The sequence below is a fragment of the Onychostoma macrolepis genome, chromosome 12, assembly GCF_012432095.1.
Source record: "Onychostoma macrolepis isolate SWU-2019 chromosome 12, ASM1243209v1, whole genome shotgun sequence".
In the NCBI taxonomy this organism is placed as follows: domain Eukaryota; kingdom Metazoa; phylum Chordata; class Actinopteri; order Cypriniformes; family Cyprinidae; genus Onychostoma; species Onychostoma macrolepis.
This window is the reverse complement of record NC_081166.1, coordinates 8,673,961-8,691,377: the sequence shown is the minus strand read 5'-3', so window position 1 is coordinate 8,691,377 and position 17,417 is coordinate 8,673,961. Positions and strand designations below refer to the sequence as shown.

The 17,417-nt window shown below is 40.8% G+C and overlaps 1 protein-coding gene across 1 annotated transcript in view; it reads right to left on the bottom strand.

Moving 5' to 3' along the window:
* Positions 1 to 726: 726 nt before the first annotated feature.
* Positions 727 to 17,417, bottom strand: part of bahcc1b (BAH domain and coiled-coil containing 1b) — a 135,866-nt gene continuing 119,175 nt past the window's right edge. Inside the window, 15 exon segments of the mRNA XM_058793168.1 lie at positions 727 to 3,236; positions 3,330 to 3,566; positions 3,665 to 4,875; positions 5,748 to 5,897; positions 6,026 to 6,142; positions 6,379 to 6,487; positions 9,051 to 9,126; positions 9,658 to 9,775; positions 9,904 to 10,051; positions 10,905 to 10,979; positions 11,070 to 11,305; positions 11,419 to 11,583; positions 13,177 to 13,371; positions 13,478 to 13,715; positions 15,326 to 15,449. Coding sequence (XP_058649151.1) covers positions 3,027 to 3,236; positions 3,330 to 3,566; positions 3,665 to 4,875; positions 5,748 to 5,897; positions 6,026 to 6,142; positions 6,379 to 6,487; positions 9,051 to 9,126; positions 9,658 to 9,775; positions 9,904 to 10,051; positions 10,905 to 10,979; positions 11,070 to 11,305; positions 11,419 to 11,583; positions 13,177 to 13,371; positions 13,478 to 13,715; positions 15,326 to 15,449 — 3,409 coding nt within the window. The 3' untranslated portion in view covers positions 727 to 3,026.

The following is a 17,417-nucleotide window of genomic DNA, read 5'->3' as shown; positions in this document are numbered from 1 at the left end:
CAACATCAACACCTTTTTTAATCTCCAGAAAAAATGATTTTGCTGTTCCTAAGGTGCTACAAAGAGCCTTTAAGTCTAGTGTAGGTGAGTAAATCGACACAAATACTGTATGTGCAAGTCATTTATCCCAACAAAATCAAAAGATAATTTTTTCATTACGTGTAATTATCATGAAAATGTTACAATGTAAATCATTTTTAATTAAGCATGATTCATTTCCTTTATACAAAATATTTTATTTCTTTCTGTTGATTTTAAAGTGACGGGACATATTCCTGACATTCACCCAGGTTTAATCTGTTTTAGTATTCAAGCTTTTTTATTACCTGGAGAATTACCTGTCAAATTTGTAGTGTAACATTATTTGAAGGCTTTACAGCATATCTCTATATTTTTCCATGTCCTCTGTTTCTCCTCTCTACATCTCTCTCTCTTTATCTCTCCATTCTCAAAAGGGTACTGGAGGAAAATGACCTGCATGTGTTCATGACCTTAGTTAGCCAGCTGTCTGCTCTTTGCTGCAAAACTGCTGAGCTCAAACTGAACAACAACAGATCAGTCGATACTCTGGACCACTTTTCAAAATATAATTTTTAACATTATTTGGTGTTTGCAGACAGTTAATCAGATTAAGGTGCAAAGGCAATTTTATATAATATGCATATACATTCAAGGTTTCAATATACATGCATCAAACAAGCTTGAATAAAATACGATGAGGCATGGTAATTTAGAATTTTTGTTTTTTTAATTAAATGCAACACGAATGCAATAAAATTAAGATAAATAACATGTTTTAACAGTGGAAATATCTTAGAGTTATATTCCCCACAAGGTCAAAAAGAACATCCACCGTAAAAATCAGTTCCAAGTGGGTCTCAAATTCAGGTTACACAATGATTCTATTTCCTTTGAGGCTTGGCCAACTTCCTGGCACGCGGGTGGTGCCAGTGCTACCATATCAAGCGTTGAATCCAGTGTTTGTTTACAAAAATACCATTTTTCTTTTTCTTTTTTTATAGACCCAGAAAGTGACATTACATTTATTTTCACATCAGATTTCTTAAAGCTTTAGCTTCTGCAGTGTAACAGCAACAATGTCCTTAAAAAAGTAAGTCATCCTTTAGGATTGAAAGGCATATCTGTCCTTTTTCACAATTCCAACACGGAACAATCTGTACAGGCTTGCATATTGAACAAATAAGAGTACAACGTTGACAATGGGAAAAAAAAACAAACAGAACAATTTTTGGCAAAGCAGGAAGAAAAAGTGACAAGAGGCGATATTTTAGATTAGATCCATTTTAAACAGCCCTCACTTACAGATTATGATTGTCCTTCATGATCACGTGACACAGGACAGCAGGAGGCTTCAAGTGCTGGAAGCGTCTGTTCACGCTTTGCATTTCCATACCCACTCCTTGCAGACATACTTTGCAACAACATTGCTGAAATATTGTGAGAACAATATTTCAGCTGTTTTCAAACACAAACGCATTTAAAAAGTTATCTGCAAACGTAGTTGTCAGTCATCTAAAGTACATCAGGCAAAAACATTGCAAGTGCCCCTTGTTTATGATTCAGTCTACATATTTATTGCAGCTGGAAGTATAGTAATTCCAAGGACATACTTTGGTTTGACATTTTGGAGGCCAGATTCCTTCAGTCAGTATTTAAAATGAATTTCTGGACGGTAAAACCACCTCCACATGTGCTATACGGACCTGGCACTTTTAACTACGGCGTGTTAGCTTTTTGCGCAAATTGTTACCAGTTAGATCACACAAAGACGATGAAATGCAATAGAAACAAACCATTCTTTCAAAGCCAAAATCAAACTCCAAAAGAAAAGATGAAAGAGTGAACACAGACAGCCTGTTTCCTCTGACTGGACTGCATTGTGTCGGTTCTAGCGTTTGCTCCGTGAGCAGAACGTCTCCCAACCCTCCCTTCCCTCCTATACAACAGTGAAGAGGGTATTCGGTAACTAAGGTCTCCCAAATCATGCCTGTCCCCAAAACTAACCTCCCAATCAGAACAGTTATTTCATTTTAAAAAAATAACACAATCAAGAGCAATAAAGAGGATTAGAGTTCTCTCTTCATTTATATTATATTTACAGTTTGTAGTTTTTAATATATATTTATATATTTACACACATCAAATAAATCAATTGTACAACTATACACCTGAATGAGAAGATACGCAAGAGGTACAGAAGTGTATGGCTTGACTGGAAAAATCATTCCTTTTGTTTTTTTGTCTGTGTTTGTTTTTTGTTTGCTCATAAACCAACTTATTAATATATTGACATTAGCGCCAAAATGAACGAGAAAAGAACAATAAAAAAATCCCTGGTATTGTCAAAAGAGGTCATTAGACTGTACACATATGACAGCATCATTCAATTTAAAACACCAGTTAGGCCTCTACTCTCCAGGTTAACACCCATTCCTGTTTCTTTTGTTTGTATTTTTTTGTGGCTGATCTCAACATACAAACATGGTTGTTCACATATTTGACCCTCTCATTCACACCTCCTCTCACGCACACAAACAAGCAGATCATACCACAGCTCAAAGTAACAGTGTATTTGGTCCTGCTGGGATATCAAAAAGTCCTGGGGACATCAGTTTGACATGCTTAACCAGTGAAGATCTTTCTCAAAGAAATTTCCACAAATCCAAAAACACAGTCAGTGTTTTTCAGCTCCGATTCATGGTCGTCAGTCTAAATATCCTACTCTGAACGAGTCCAGTGCCTTTTTCACTAAAAGATAAAAAAATCATTTCATGTCTGTGGAACCTTCACAGAGCAATCACCGCGAGTTGTCCTCCCCACGATCCGTTCAATAATATACTGTTACTCCAAGAGTAGAGATGAAAGTGGCTGCAGAAACCCATGGTTGTAGGTTACACTCACTTTCCACATCATGCTAGTTTTGTAAGACTGGCCTGATTATCAGCCATTTCTTGTATCTCACGATTTCAGTAGTGCTTTCAGCCATTTTCTAACGTAGCAGATAACTAGCAGATGATTGACTCTCCCTCAGCCGTCACCAGTTGGCCACTGGTGGGGTCGTAGGTTCCAGCCAGGTAGTAAAGATCTTGACTGTTGCTGTTCGGTTTTCTGATACGGCTCAGGCGCTCATATTCAGCTCGGCTTACCACCTGGCACTTATGGGAGATGGTTTGGACGTCATTTTCATCCTCATGGGAACTTTGGTACAAGGCATGCTGTGAAGAGAGAAGAAAAATAGGTTAAGTACGCAATATCTACCTGAAATTAATCAAAACCAAACAAGGTTTGGTTACGGGTTACTACTGTACCTTCCCATCCCGGTGCCTTTTTCCAAGCTTGGTCTCCTCAGGGTGGTAGAACCACTTTACTTTGACCACCATGTTGCTGGACCAGGATTCCCAAAGACTCTCAATGCGACCAATGAAGGGGAGATGGGGCCGACCAGCCGAGAGGAAAACTGCACAGTCGCCAACTTGGACGGTGTCTTTCCCGCGAACAATGGCCTTGTAGAAGAGCTTCCGAGCTTTTCCTTTCAAACCCCGTCTCTGATGACAAGAAAGTGAAGTTTAAGGGACCCTTTCAGAAACTGCAACCATCCATTTTGGACTGGCATTAAAACAAAAAAATCAGGACAGGAAATTACCTGAGTGGGGTTCCCAGACCACCTCCACAGCTGCCGTCCTGGCATGAATGAGGATGAGTTGGGTGGACCCTCTGAAGATGGTATCTTCTGTTTTCTAGGGAAGTCTTTGGAAGATTTGGACTGTACTACAGAGGAAGAGTTGTTGGCAATCTCCTTTCTCCTTGGAGGTTTTCCTGTACTACTATTGACTGCTGTCTTTGAATTAGAGATAGTCATAGTTTTGGCTCCGAAAGTGTGTCGTGGTGGGGCGGTGGGAGGTTCAGGATGCTGCTGTTGTTGGAGCAATGTATGATGAGAAGAAAGGCAACCCTGAAGCAGAAGGCGTGATGCCTCTTCTTCATCCGAACTATAGGACGAGTCATTGTCAGATGAACAAATGCTAGAGCTGGACAATGAGCCTGAACTAGACGCGCTGGAGGACCCTGAGGATGACGACGAAACAGAAAGACGAGACAGAAAGCGTCCAGAGGTACGCATTGCCGCCCTTCTAGCATCATCTTCCTCGTCTTCATCTTCATCCATATCTGAATAGGAGCTTAGGCAGTCGCTGTGGCAGTTTGGCCCATAATCTGCATATTCACTAAGCCCGAGACCCTGAGGGTGCTTACGCATGTCTGAGGAACTTTTGAGAAGATGGCAACTGTTCCTTTTGGCATCTTTGACTAGAAGAACGGACTGGGTGTAGCCCATTGTTGAGGTCAGTTCTCCTATTCCTTTGGCTCCAAAGCCCTTTTCCATCCGTCCACCTCTTTGTACCTCTGGGTTTCCAAGAAGCAACAATGCTTTTCCGTTCTTAGTCTTGGGGGACGTTACCCCTTCATGGTCCAGTTTGACCAGAAATTCCTTCCTGTCTCCTGACTTTCTACCCCGTAAACCAGGGACGCCTTTGTGACTAAGAGGCAGACCTGTTGCCAACTGCTGATTTCCAAAGGAAGTACAACCATTTGCAATGCTGCTGAAGGAGTCCACCTCAAAGGAAGTGCTGAAGATGCCTTTGGCTGGAGTGGTCATGGTGGAACTAAGTAAGGGGAACATGTCTGACTCCCTTCCCCTTAGAGCTTTCTTTGTTAACCCATTAAACTGGAACAAATCCATGGAGGGTTTCCTCCTGGACATAGCAGCAACCGGCCAGCCAAGAAGAGGGGAAGCTGTTTCAGTCACGTTCTCAGATGCACAGCTCTTTGATGATGCATTGACGGATTTGGGCCTTCCTGTTGAGGGAGACAAACAAAAGGTATTGCTATGGGGATGTAGGAAAACAACTGTTCCATCAGTGCTCACTTATTTGCATTTTCCAAGCTCTGTTACTACCATACTACCTTTAGCCCCTTAGAGAAAACAGATACAAATAGATATGCCTGACAGCGGAACATCTGATGACTCCCTGTTGTTGTATTTTTTCAGATAACATCTGATGAGTTAGAGCTGCTGGACCGGTAGTTCAGGGCTTTAAGTTAGACTCTATAGTTAAGTGGCGTTCAACCTTGACGCCAGTTTCCCTCATCCATTTGTTCAGTCAAATACGTCTCATTCCATTAGTCACCCAAACACTGATCTCATCAACGCTGATGTGTTAATTGCACAGGGTGATTTAAAGTAATGAGCGAAAATGTTTTTTTCTCTCGTATTTACACTGATTATCCAACCTTACATCTGATAAGACTTTTAGGGCTCTTGACAAACATTAAATAAATCATTTTCTGGGAGTGTCAGTTCCAGGAACAAGAACCAAGGAAAGTAGTGAAGCATGTCCTTAGGGACAAACAGGTTGAGAAACATCAACCCAGCAAGTTTCCCTAACAGTCCTTGTGATTAGTGTGTAAAACACTAAATCACAAAAACCTGTTTTGGAATCTTGTTTGATACACATTTCTTAACGTGCCTTTGAAACAACATGTTTTGTCTCTTTCATTGTAGGTTAAACGTAACACCTTAGGGGTATAAGTGAATTATGAGCGATTTTAATCTTAGAATGCAAAAGGCATCCGTTTAAAAAGAAGTGTAACCCAAAATAGTTTTAATCCAACCAAAGTGGAATTTGGGAAACCGTAAGAATGTGGATACTGCAGCTGTCATCACGCACCTGGCTTGGCTTTCACAACATTCTTCCTGGGCTCTGCGTTAATGGAACACTCTGAGGACACATCAGCCTGTTGAGTCATCTTCTCTTGAGTGGAGGTCTTCCTTCTGCGGCAGCTAGGTGAGACCAGGTGGGCCGGTGATGGCTCTGCACCTGCAAACCATCAACAATGCCACAGGCTTAATGACAAGCATGGAAACTTGGCACAATGTCTAGCATTGCTAAACATGAGACTCTTTGTTTATACTGGAGATGAAATGTGTTTATCTGCAGAAACGTACAGTGGATTTGGTAGCCTGGCGGAAGCAAGCGAATATTCGAAAGAGAAATCCATCCTCGGTCTCCATCGTCAAACTCTACCATGATGCAGCCCTCTTTCTGTTCCTCACCTGAACTTCCTGTGGAAGACACAAACATACAGCTCTGAACCCAAAAACATAAATGATTAGTAATGCTAAAAATGTTATTATATATTTGGAACTATTTTAGACATGGACTCAAAATAAGATGTTGACTTTCTAATCTTTATATATCAAGAAATAATGAAAAGAGCAACATTATAGGTGATGGGTATCTAGGTTGCTTTTGAGTGTAGACGGAGTGTATGTGTTTGCACATGTGAGAATGATCTCACCTTTACAGACATATCCAGGATATAGACAGCGGGAACGTTCACTCCAGTAAGCGCACACTCTTGTTCCAGCCGTCAGAATTTCCATCGTCTCAGGCTGCACGTCTAAAACCTGAAACACATGGATGACTTTAAAAAATTAACCTACATATCTCGCAGACAGGCAGCTTATCAAACATAACAAGTTGATTTAGTTAAAAGGCACACATGAAGAACGTGAGACACGTCCACTTTGCAAAAGCATAGATATCTTTGAGGCCCTCCCCTTAAGGAAATTACAACCATGGGTATACCTTTCTCAAGAGACACTGTTTGATTTTGTTCCCATAGACACTTTCTAATACTGAACTAGAATTTAAAAAAAGAAAGAAAATCAGCAGCACTGAATGGGGTGTCTGCTTTGAAATAATGGAATAAAAGAGCAGAGAGGTGAAAAAGGCCTAAATCGATGACTTTATTGTGAGGCTGCCAGTTCCCCTCCCACTACACAGAGCACATGCACTGAGGGCTCTTTCAGGCCCAGTTCAAACGGGTCTGCTGTAGATACGGCCTTTCTGACAGACAGAGCAAACGGCGAGCTGGGAACTTTTTGCCCAGGATATGCAGTGTTGGAAGCAAACGACTGATAAGATGTCTTGAAAGCAGCACAGGAAAAAGGAAGTATCGCTGCACTGGGGTAGTTTTTTTAGGCTGATTCCCCTGAAAAAGTATAAACAATTGTAGTCTCTATCAAAACACTGAACTATGTGTTTATCTGACCATTATCTGGCAAATGGGGGAATGCTTAGGCAACCTGTTTGAATACAGTAATTACATATTTAATTCACATGTGTAGAAATGACAGGATCCAGAGAAAATGGTGAGTAATACAGAAGGGGAACATGAGTTTGCAATCCGATACGAGACATTACAACTATTTGTGTATGAAAATGTGTATGGTCATACCAAAATGAAAATTCCGTCATCATTTACTCACCCTCAAGTCATTCTAAACGTTCTTCTGCAGAAGATAAAAGATGATATTTTGATGAATACTGATAACCAAACAGTTTCAATTCCCATTGACTTCCAGTGTATGGACAAAAATACAATGAAAGTCAATGGAAACCAAAAATGTTTGATTACCAACATCAAAATATTCTTCTGTTTTGCAGAAGAAAGATATGCATACAGCATTAAAACAATGAGTTGTGAGTTGAAGATGAGTTTCATTTTAATTTTTGGGTGGACTGTCCCTTCAAAGTCAATAGTTTATAAAAAATAAAAAAAGATTTTAGCCATTGCTAATGGATTGGGATTGACTATGAAATGTGTTTTACACACCAAAATTGTCTAGACAAAATGTATTTGAATTATGGAGAAAAATTAGGTGAATTTTACAAGTTTATGTAAACCTGAGCTGTGCTTGCTTTGTAATTCCACTCTAGATCCAGTAATGCTGATACACAAACATACACATAGGAACAATGCTGCAGGCTTATGGGCGAGTCTAATTTGTTGGAGTTGAGTATAGCGTTCAATGTCAAAGCTTTTACTCTGCTAGCCTTCAATGAGAATATAGCGTTAGCTCTCTCGTTCTTTCTGTTCTCCCAGCTTTATCTCTCCTGCAACTATGCACAATAGCATCCAACACTGACACAAATGACAACCTCCTCTCTTTGTTTTGCATTTTGTGAACAATCAAGAGCTTTTTGTGTTGCAGCTTGTGGATTGTATCAAGAAGAGATATCTTCAGATGTTTTGTGTACTGTACTGAATTTGAGAGTTGCACAGAGCATGCTCATTAATACGTCTTTGAGGGAAACTGGGGACGGGTGGGTAAAGCTTGCGATAGGCGGTCCCTAGGCAGCAAGACACTTTTTTTCAGCCTATGATACTGAGAGAGATGAATGAGAGAAGTAACGCATGTAATGTATTCAAATGAATGCATGCCGACAAAGAGCTGTTGGTTTACGGTGTGTAATCAGCTCCCTTTTTCCCCGTCGGCTTAGATAAACTATGCGTGTAAGTGCAACCCGCAGTTCAGCCCCAAAGATGTTCCTAAATAAGAAGATAAATAAATAAAAAAGGGATAAAACATGCTCTTCTGTACGTCCTCCTGGGGGGCCACGCAGAACTAATAAGGAACAGTTATATACAGTCACAACGTGAAACTGTATATGCAGGAATCTAATGGACTGCTGGACCGTATTAGAAGCAGCTAACGAAGGGTACTGCCTAAAAAAAGGCTATATTAGCGTGTTCCTTGGGTTGTCTACTTTTCTCTATCACAACCAGATGCTGAAATTTTCCTTTACAGATGAATTTGATGCTCAATGAGATAAAAAATAAGCAATAAAAGATGCAAATGTGAAAGAATGCCTAAAGTTGAACCAGAGTCCTTCACACACACTGATCATAGCAGTTTACATGCTTCATGGCTAAGTAACTGCCTATCAGTGCACACACACTCACACAACCCCAGATGCTATGTTCTTAACTGCTTTAGCAGAGAAAGTCACTGAGCCGGGCTGGATCCAGCCTTGAGCTGATGGGGCTCTTGGGGGAGACCAAGGGGTCTGTGAGAGCCTGTGAGGGTGGCCTGAAGGGCTGGTTCGACCCAAGGCCTGTATGGGAAGATGGAGGAGGTCTTTAGGGGAACGAGTCTCCTGAAGAAGCTTTTTAAAGGGTCTCACCGCTTCCTGAAGCAGCTGCTCCAGAGAGTAGATCCTCTGCCTGTTTCTGCGCTCTCCTTCAACAACAACACTATAGCTGAAGAGACAGAAATAAAGAAAGATTTTTTCATTATTTGAAATTCTGAATGTAATCAACCATCCATCCATCCATCTATCTATCCTTCCATCCATTGTTCAATCCATCTATTTAATTCTCCATCTTTCCATCCATCCACCATCTATCCATCTATCTATCTATCTATCTATATATATATATATATATATATATATATATATATATATATATATATATATATATATATATATATATATATATATATATCTATCTATCTATATATATATATATATATATATATATATATATATATATATATATATTCATCCATCCATCGTTCCATCCATTGTTCTATCTATCTATCTCTTCATCATTTCATCCATCCTATGTTCAATCCATCTATGCATTTATCTCTCCATCCTTCCACCCATCCATCCATCGTTCCATCTATCTATCCATCCCTCCATCAATCATCCATCCATCTATATATCTATTTATTCATCCATCCATCCACTCATCCATCTTATTGAAAATACAGGGTAGTTGTCTTACATATCAGGTAGGTCCAGTGTATGTACATAGGCAGCATACAGTAACTCGTCCTCTTTTGAGATTAACACTTTCAGCCCGTCCCTCAGGATTTCTTTGGTGAGAATGCAGTTGGGCAGGGCTGGTTGTGACAAAGACAGATTAAAGTAAGAGGGCATCCTCCTTTTACCACATGCATATCCTGTCTCAACAGTTGCATGCAAATGTAACAGCATTATGCATGTCTGTTTGTATATATATATATCTTACCCAGTAATGCACTGCCCATTGGCTCTGGTTCCTCCTCCTCCTCCTCTTCTTCTTCCTCTCCCTCTGAGAAGCTGCTGTCGTCATCCATCCGGAATCCTTCATCGGCAGCAAAGCTCTCCAGCAAACGACTGACTGCTCGCCCCTTAGCCTGCTAACAGTCACGAAACGGCATGTGAGTCCCTCTCTCACGCACGTACACACACACACACACACACACACACACACACACACATAATGGCCCCGGAGAGAGTGATTCAGGGCTCCAACATTCATTCAAACTCCCATCCAAATACATCATAACCTCTCACACCACCTTAACAGGTCCATTCTTGTGCACAGCCCTCGGTACTTAACATTGCTCAAAAAAGCTGTCATATATTAATGTGATGGAGGTTTCGTCACTTGGGGTGATGCTGTTCGGTTTTCATTTTACAAGTGTGTCTCTAGGGTGAGGCCCAGGTGAAGAATGATGCGTGTCTTTGTTCTCTATCGCTCTCTTTGAGCGGAGCGGGAATTTTCCCCGCCCACTGATTAGGCAGGCAAAGTCCCCTCGCATGCCTCGCTGATGACCTCACAAAGGGCCGACGGTGACAGCCTTGACGCCTATGGTGTAAATCCTTTCAAAACTATTGACTGTTTTATTTAGACAATGCACGATTCAGCCTGTGAATTAGCAGGCGGATCCCATCTTATCTTTATTGTGAGCAGATTTATGAGAGCCCCTGACAGGACAAACCACGCGAGATTGCATAATACTTCTCAGAGGGATGACTTTTTATGGGCGCCAAGAGGGCAAGACAGATAGATCTAGGCTACTAGGAGGTAATTCGCAATGTGGCGCTGCAGCCTCGCTAGATCTCACCAACTTTCATCAGAAAAGCTCAAAAGTACCTTGCATTGCTGTTCACCAGTAAACCTTGTGTTTTGGATGTCTACTTGGTGTTTTAACTAGCTTAGCCTAACTAGCAAGACTTTTAGCAAAAGTGGGAACCATTCCATACCTGCTTGTTTCTGATTCGTCTGCTCCAAGTGATGTCATCATACTGAGACGACAGTGCTAACCAACAGCTTTTCCTCTGAAACAACCATAGAGAACACGTTAGCACAGTTAGACCTCCATAGAGCCTTGTTGTAGCTGTAGTATTGCTACAAATACACTGATATACCTTTCCAAGAAGCACAGCGCTCTTCCTGGTGGTCTTTTCTCGTGAAGTAGGTGAGGTCTTGAGAACCCTAGTGTGGTCAAAGGTGTTCTCCCTTGACCCCTCTCTCCACTTGGGGCCAGTCAATCTCCTCTCCTCCTCCAGTTCTGAGTGGTTATGGTCAGCACTGACCAGGGCCGGCCTACAGGGGGCCTTCCTTCTCTTCACCTCTTCTTTAACGATGGACACATTCATAAACCCTGAAGGGAAAACAAAAAGAGCATTAAGTGTGACAGTGAAAAATGAGTGTTTGCGAACTAAGGTGATATCTGTCAATCCCTGCTGTCTAATTAAATAAGGATGCAACATTTACCGAATCCTTGTCTTTCCGTTTTGTTCTTGGCTTTCTGATTGGCCTCAAGCCTCACGATGGAGCACTTTGAAGGACGGCCGACTCCAGACAGTTGCTCTTTAGATGATAGATTCTTGATGCCCTCTGCCCCTTCTTCGCTGTCATAGATGCCGTCATCTTCCTCCTCTGTGAAAATGATAGATCGATTGAATGCATTGACATCTTGACTGGACTACAGTTCACAGAGGGCATCTGAATCGGTCATGGTGAACGCAGCCTGACGATTTCTCTCACTGTATGATTTATTCGATATTTAGCAAAGTTCATGAAATGGGTGCCAAATGTGGCTATGACTGTCAACGTTCACAGGAACTGTGGCGGTCAGAGAAGTCTAGTCACTGACAGGTTTGACCACCAGACCTTTGCTTCCCACAAGTGTCTGATTCCTGTTTACAGCCACACATACATGACTATTCACAGGTGTGGAGTCACTACAAAAAACAGTTTTTGAAAGAAATTGATATTTCAATTCACCAAGTATCAGCAAAAATGAATTCTGTTCTTTAAACATTCTAAAGAATTTTGGAATAATACATATAAATTGCTGAATGAAAACACTAAGATGAAAATACATTTTCTTACTTTCTGCACTGATAACTAAAACTAAAACTTTTAAAAATAATTTTCCGTAATTGAGATGAAGCTGAAATAAAATATATATTAAAAAAAAAAAACTAAAACTTGGCAAGTAATGTAAGTATTGAAATAAATAAGTTGAAATGCTAAAATTGCTTAACTAAAATTGAAATAAAAATAAAGCTAATAAAAAGACAAAAATATATATATATAAAAAAATGAAAAAATAATTTAAAAAAAAGCTTATACAAAATATTAATACATACTATGATATTATATAAATAATCTTAAAATTACACAGTTTCCCCAATGCCTACAACTTCACCAGTTTCCCCAGAGGTGATGATTTTGCTCTCTTGATATAAGTTTGTAACATGAATAGAAACAGCTATTGACACATTATGCATTCTAGCTGTCAGTTTATTAAGATATTCAGATAAAGTTACATCTCATGCTTTCTGTGGAACTGTTTTTGAATCATTTTGTGTTTTGTACTGTATTTTTGATCACTTAAATTTGAATTTCTTTCAAAAACATACAAATACCTTTGTGATTCCAAATCTTTTGACCTGTAATGCACGCACAAAAAGTCATGCTCGCATGCTTGGGTGTCACAGATACGTATTGGCAGATGCCGTCTGTGGGCTATGTGTCTCGCATAGAGCGGAGATGGCACGGTGGCAGCAGTGTCGGGTGTCAACACAGTGCTGACACACTTGTCACTTACAAGGCGCTCGTCAACACTCTCGCAAGCTCGTGAAATGTGAAAAGGATAACTTTCAGGGCAATTAACAGAGCGGCGACAACACCGCCTAGCTCGACCGCAGGCGTAGCTCACATTAGCGTTCATTACCGCCATGATTTCATCTCCACTTTGTTCACTTACTGAAGTGTGTTTGCAGGCAGTGTGGACGAAAACATAGCGGAACTGGGGCGGTGGAGGGAGTGCATCTCTTTTTTCCCTGTAGGTGTGGCATTCTAAACACAGCATGACGCAGGCTAGCATTACGGCTTGGGTTTTGCCCAGTGCATGCCTGAGGAGGTGTCGTTAATTTTTTTTTAATGGTATGACAGTCGAGCAGGGAAATGAGAGGATCCGCTGATCGTCATGGTGGGATGCATCTCTCTCAGCCCATAACTCACCTGTGTCGCTGTCAGAGGGAGAGATGCCCTTCTCGGTAGCTTCTAGCTTGCTATCGGTCACAGCTGTACTGCATAGCAGCTGCTGAGTTCGGGTTGGCATTAGTGAGGAGCTCAGGATGGCCTTTGACCTCGCACCTCTTCTCATCATATTCCCCTTCCTATCTGATCCCTGGTGGACTGCTGCCCCACTGCCTGCTGGGACAGATTATTTGTAAAATAATCTAAAATAATCTAAAAAGTGATCTAAATATCAACGCAATTAAAATACCTGCCCTATACATCTAGCATGTATTATGTTTACCTGTGTCACTGTGCTCTCCAGTTTTATTACAATGTGTGTATTCTTCTTTTCCACTGTGCTCTCGAGACAGATGTTCTGTAATGGTGCTTGGTGTATTGGTTTCTCTGTGACACAACAAGTTCACCAGTCTCGATCCACGCTTGGCTTTGGCTTTCTGCTTCAGCTGTGAGCAAGCTTTCTGTTTAAACTTAGTGCTGAGCAGTCTTGGCCTGCCTCTTGGCCTACAGTGAGCCTTCATCTGAAACAAAGAGAGAAAGAGAATTAAACTAAAGGCAAAATTGAGTTGCATTATTACAAGGCAGCACTGTCAATGTTTCTCAACCAATCCTTCTCTGAATATTTTAATTAATTTTGTCATAACCGAATGTTTGTCTCCTTCACTAAAATTCATGGTCGGAAATCATTTGACTTCCAGTTCAGGAATGTTTAGCATTCAAAATCTAACTGACGGTAACATAATTGTGATTTTGGCAAACTGAATTGTGATTGGTCTCGTTTCTTCTGTTTATTTGAATGTTTTTTTTTTTTTTTTTTATGTTTTACCTGTATTTAACCATGCAAGCAAGAAAAAAACTAACCAATAAACAGAAAACAGTGTTAAGCATAATGACAACAGAAAAGTTTTAGAGGTGGCATTTCAAAAAACAACAAGAACTGACTTGTAAAATTAAAGGGATAGTTCACCCACAAATGAATATTTGATGTTTATCTGCTTACCCCCAGGGCATCCAAGATGTAGGTGACTTTGTTTCTTCAGTAGAACACAAACGTTGAAGTCTGTCTGTCATGTAATGCCAGTCAATGGGCACAGAAAGTTTGAGAGAAAAAAAAAACATGCACAGACAAATTCAAATTAAACCCTGCGGCTTGTGACGATACATTGATGTCCTAAGACACGAAACGATCGGTTTGTGCGAGAAACTGAACATTATTTATATAATTTTTTACCTCTGATAAACCTCAATGTCCGACTGTTCCAAAACCGTGCGCCGGATGTTGTGACAGCCGGACATTGAGGTTTATCAGAGGTAAAAAATTATATAAATACTGTTCAGTTTCTCGCACAAACCAATCATTTCGTGTCTTAGGACATCAATGTATCGTCACGAGCCGCAAGGTTTAATTTGGCTTTGTGAGTGCATGTTTTTTTTTCTCTCAAAGATTCTGTGCCCATTGACTTGCATTATAGGCCTAACAGACTGCAACGGTTTGAGTTAAAAATCTTTGTTTGTGTTCTAATGAAGAAACAAAGTCACCTACATCTTGGATGCCCTGGGGGTAAGCAGATAAACATCAAATTTTCATTTTTGGGTGAACTATCCCTTTAATATTTGAAAATCTGACTTGCAAGAAAGTTTGGAATCCAAAAACTAACCAACAACAATATAATAATGGTGATATTGGCATCCTAAATTGAGATTTTTCTCTTTCTTGCATTTATTTGAATTCTACATTGTGATGGGTCTTTACACGTTTTTAACCATGTGAGAGAAGAAATAACTGACCAACCAACAGAAAACAGTGTTGGGAGGCATGATATTAGCAAAGTTTAAGATGACATTTAGAAAAACAGCAAGAATTCACTTTACTATTTAATATACATTCAAAATCTACCTGACAACAATGATATAAATGTGATATTTGCACACTCAGTTGTGACTGGTCTCTTCTTGCATTTAGCTGAACGCTAAAATGTGATAAGTCTTTCTGTTTTTACATTTATTTAACCACGTGACTGAAAACCAACTAACCAACAGACAGAAAACAGCTTATAACAGCATATTTAAGATGACATTTCCAAAAACATAACACATTTTTTCAGCCGTTTAGAATCGATTAGCTACAAACCTGTGTGCTACTGAGATGGTGGTAAGGGCTACTGGTCATCCTTCTCTTCTTCCTCTTCCTGTCTCCACCTCCAGTCAAGTCCTCTGCCGTAAGCAGGCCTGGCCCCGCCCCCGCTCCAGCCGACCTGTCCATCACAACAGAGAGGTATTCATGAGGGGAGAGAAGAACGAAGGATGAAAAGGAGAGATCAGAGGCGAGCGGAGGGCTTGCCTTCCCTCTCTGTGGCTCTCTAATAACCTTCTTTTCAGGCTTTGATGAATGGAGAGGCAGGGGCCTGGTTCCCCGCTGCACGCTTGAAAAATTGGGATCTGACGCCAAACCGAGAAATATCTGAGAGAAGTGCTGGTAAAGCAACCTCCCACTCATAATTTTGTTTGTTCTTTTTTCCCTCGCTCTCCCTCGTCTCAGTCTCTCCGTCTCTGCTTACTCCTTTTCCATTCTGTGCCAATGGTTTCGGGGCTGTGAATTCCAGCATTACATTAATAAAAAAACCCTTCTCTGTCTTATTACCATATCAATGCATCTGTTCCTGCACAAAGCAGCACAATGCACAGGCCTTCATGAGGGCAACGAGAGTGAGTGAGTGTGTGTGTGTAGCCAACCATCTAGCAGACCTATTACACTGAAATAAGGCTCATACACTCGCTCTGCGGCGATCAGCCTCTCGTTTTGCAGTGTGTAAGCATCAGTGTTTTTACTTCCGAGAAGCAGACAGCTACTTCAAACCCTGCCACGGGCTGCCTTAGTCGGTGCTCGGGGCGGGGGGTGGCGGTGCAGACATCAGCTAGCCCGTCAGTCACCGGGATGATTGGCAGGTGAGTGTCGGAAGCCGTGTCGACGTGTGGTTGGTGAATTCCAGCCTCCCTTCTGTGTCCTAAAGACAGCTATAGTCAGTCACTCGCAAAGTGACTCCCGAATCAAGCCATGAAGACATTTTAAATTTTTCTTGCTAATCGAGATGCCACATCACCAGCTTGACCGCGTGATTTCTACAATGTTGGATGCTGGACTGTTTCCCAGCATGCACCACAGTATGCATAAATCACTTACTGCCTCATTGTTTTAATGTTTATTATAATTTATGCAACTGCATTTTAGTGTTTTCTTGAGTTGCGCTCAACTTAAAGTGTATCTTTACCATAATGACATGTATGATGTTGATGTGTATGAAAGTCTCTCAGCATACACTTGTCACATGTTCCTATTGGTCAGAAATTCTAATTTTAAAATATTGCTCATGGCAACATCTCCTCATTTATACATCATATAATTCTGCAACATAAATGTGGACCAGTTTTGCATGGTGCGTCCCAACTGGGCGTACCGTTTATTTGTGTGACCCACTAATAGTGAAGCACTGGCCAAATTGATCGGTGCATAAGCAATCTGCACTGCCCACGGGGTTGCACATGGACAATTTGTCATTAATAATTAATATAAAAATAATTGATTAATGAATAATGAAATATTGAATAATTTGTTCAGCTGAACAACGCAGTCTTGTCCTACTTTTGGAGCATTTGGCCTCCCATTCAACTAGCAGCTCAATAAAAAGGCTGCATGAAGATGAAGAAGATTAGTTTGGCATGCATATGCGAAGAATAAATATATCAAAACAAAATAAATACATGAGATTATTCATCCAATTAGAAGAAGACCTGACAGAAATGTATGATGCATATATACATGCATGAAGGCATTCGTTTAGACAGACGCACATTCACCGCACAGGCCCAGCATTGGCTGTGTTGTGTTCCACTCTTCCTTTCAGCTGTCTGAACACTGGCTGTCTGCCCTTTACTCTGGCCGGTGCTGTCAGAAAGAATCAGTGTCCCCAACACATAGACCCCAGCCCTCCTCCTCAATACAAAGAACCCCTGCTTTATCTGGAGATGGAGGGAGGATCCCGCAGAGACAGAGAGGCACAGATAAATGACCAGGACAGATGGGTGGAAAAACATAGACCGTGGTCCAAAAGCCTCATACACAGAACATAAAGTCCTGGTCAATAAACATGTTTGTGTGTGCAAAGTCATTTTGCAGACTGCAACTTTCTAAACTAATATAACATAGTTCATAATGCTCACCAAAC